The sequence below is a fragment of the Bison bison genome, unplaced genomic scaffold, assembly GCF_000754665.1.
Source record: "Bison bison bison isolate TAMUID 2011002044 unplaced genomic scaffold, Bison_UMD1.0 scf7180017847845, whole genome shotgun sequence".
NCBI classification, from domain to species: Eukaryota; Metazoa; Chordata; class Mammalia; order Artiodactyla; family Bovidae; genus Bison; species Bison bison.
This window is the reverse complement of record NW_011478418.1, coordinates 13,287-15,595: the sequence shown is the minus strand read 5'-3', so window position 1 is coordinate 15,595 and position 2,309 is coordinate 13,287. Positions and strand designations below refer to the sequence as shown.

The 2,309-nt window shown below is 45.5% G+C and overlaps 1 protein-coding gene across 2 annotated transcripts in view; it reads right to left on the bottom strand.

The window, feature by feature from the left end:
- LOC104991487 (immunoglobulin alpha Fc receptor-like) overlaps positions 1 to 2,309 on the bottom strand; it is a 12,208-nt gene that overhangs the window by 3,227 nt on the left and 6,672 nt on the right. For both annotated transcript variants that reach the window (XM_010843988.1, XM_010843996.1), the window contains one exon: positions 1,647 to 1,931. In XM_010843988.1, coding sequence (XP_010842290.1) covers positions 1,647 to 1,931 — 285 coding nt within the window. The remainder of the gene's footprint in view (positions 1 to 1,646; positions 1,932 to 2,309) is intronic.

Below are 2,309 nucleotides of genomic sequence, written 5' to 3'. Positions count from 1 at the left end.
TCTTTGTGACCCTAAGGACTGTAGCCCCCCAGGCTCCTTTGTCCATGGGATTATCCAGGCAAGAACACCAGAGTGGATTGCCATGCCTTCCTCCAGGGGTTTTCCCCGACCCAGGGATCGAACCCTCATCTCCTGGGTCTCCTGCATTGCAGGCAGATTCTTTACCACTGAGCCATCTGGGGAGCCCCCTGCAGGACCTGTCCTCTGTCCCAAATTCTTGTAGATGGAGCTGAGTGAACAAGCAGATGAGCAGCTATCTTCCAGCGACAGTGATATAGTCTCTAAAGCCAGATGGGCCACATGGTTCTGTTCCCAGTTCCAACCTGTGGGTTTCCTCCCTAGACCGCTGAGCAATTCTGAGACACCAGCTGGGTGTCCCACACGTCACCTCAATTCTGACACTTTCTGCCTGGCAGTAACGTCAGATCCTGCGGTTTGGGGCTCTGGGTTAACAGCTCAGTCCTAGAAGTCCCTCCCACTTCAGAGCCCATCAGAAGTCCAGGCTGTCACCTGTGCTTCTGACTGAGTGGCAATAAGTCGGAAGTTGTTGGGTCGCAGTTCCTGTGTTCAATTCATTTGTTAGACTGGCAGACAGAACTCAGGGAGCCAGCTTGCTTACTAGATTACTGGCTTATGAAAGCATGTGTCAGGAACAGCCAGAGGGGAGAACTGGAAGAGTACAGGACTTTATTTCCTAGGTGAGACTGATTGATTATTTCATCATTGGCCATTGGTGATGGATTCAACCTCCTGCCTCTCTGCCTACCCCGGAGGTCAGGTAGGGGTAGGGCAGGGCTGAGTATTCTAACCCACCTATTACTTGGTTGGTTCACCTGAAAACCAGCTCATATCCTTAGGTGCTTTCCGAAAGTCACCTTATTTACATAAAATCAGGTGTGGTTGAAAGGGATTTCTTATGAAAATGAAGATATTTTAATTGTTCACTGCTTAGGGAATCCCAGGAGCTTTCTCTGGTGGCTCTGATAGTAAGAAATCCATCTGCCAGTGAAGGAGACCAGGGTTCGATCCCTGGGTTGGGAAGATCCCCTGGAGGAGGAAATGGCAACCCACTCCAGTACTCTTGGTTGGGAAAACCCATGGACAAAGGAACCCAGCGATTATGCTGAAGATCTATCATCTTCTGAGATGCTAGTATATGTGCTGCTCAGACAAACAGAGAAAGTAACTGACAAAAAAATACACTGAAAAAATTCTTCACTCAAAATTTCTCGATGCATCATTTTTGAAAATTCTACAGTAATAAACTTGCATTTATAATATGCACAAGGTTAGAACAAAAGCCTAATGGAGCAAAATGTAAATGATAATGTCAATCATAAGTTGTGGAGTGAATTCTTGATAAATTCTATCCTCTAACAACTTTGCACCAGTGATGTTAATTGTATCATTCTCTAAAAATGTGTTGACACATCTGCAGTCAATAACGTTTGGGTAACAAAAGACCTATTAATAAGCCTTTGATCAACAATGTTAAGAATAGGGGAAACTGGGTGCAAGGTATATGGGCACTGTCTTTTGCATCACCTTAATTTCCCTGGAAATTTGAGACTGTTCTAAAAATAACATTTCTGAAAAACTAAGAAAGGAAAAAGACTGGAGGGTCGGAGACCTGCACACAGGCTCACCTGTCACCACAAGCTCCAGGGCTTCACTAGGTGCTGACCAGCGATGTTCTCTCCCGTATCGGCACTGATAGCGCCCTGCGGTGTTTGTATCCATGTGGTTAATGATGAACTCCGCCACCTCCTGAAATCCCAACTTCTTCTCCACCTGTTTGTAGGTGAGGTTTTCCAGGATCTCCAGTTGGTACAGGTAAGACTCAAGGGTTCCCTGGCACAGGATCTTCACTGACCCATTCCAGGGGATCACAGAACTGGGCGTAGCAGATATGATAGGAATGGGAAAGTTCTCTAAAAGGAAACAGGGCCCATACTCAGTTGGCCTGCCATGCAGAAAACATACTTTTTTCTTTTTCTGTGGGGGGAAGAACTAAATGAAGGGTGTGACAGACTTATAGTTCCTTCCTTAAAATTTTTTGGGGGTAATTTCTAATTGTGCCAAAAATGAAATGTGTTATCTAAAGATTAAATTTATCATTTAAACCATTTCTAAGTACACAGCTAAGTGGCCTTAATTACACTCACTATATGTGTGTGTATATCTATGTATCTATCTAGATAGACAGATACAGGTATAGGTATGCTGCTGCTGCTGCTAAGTCGCTTCAGTCGTGTCCGATTCTGTGCGACCCCATAGACGGCAGCCCACCCGGCTCCCCTGTCCCTGGG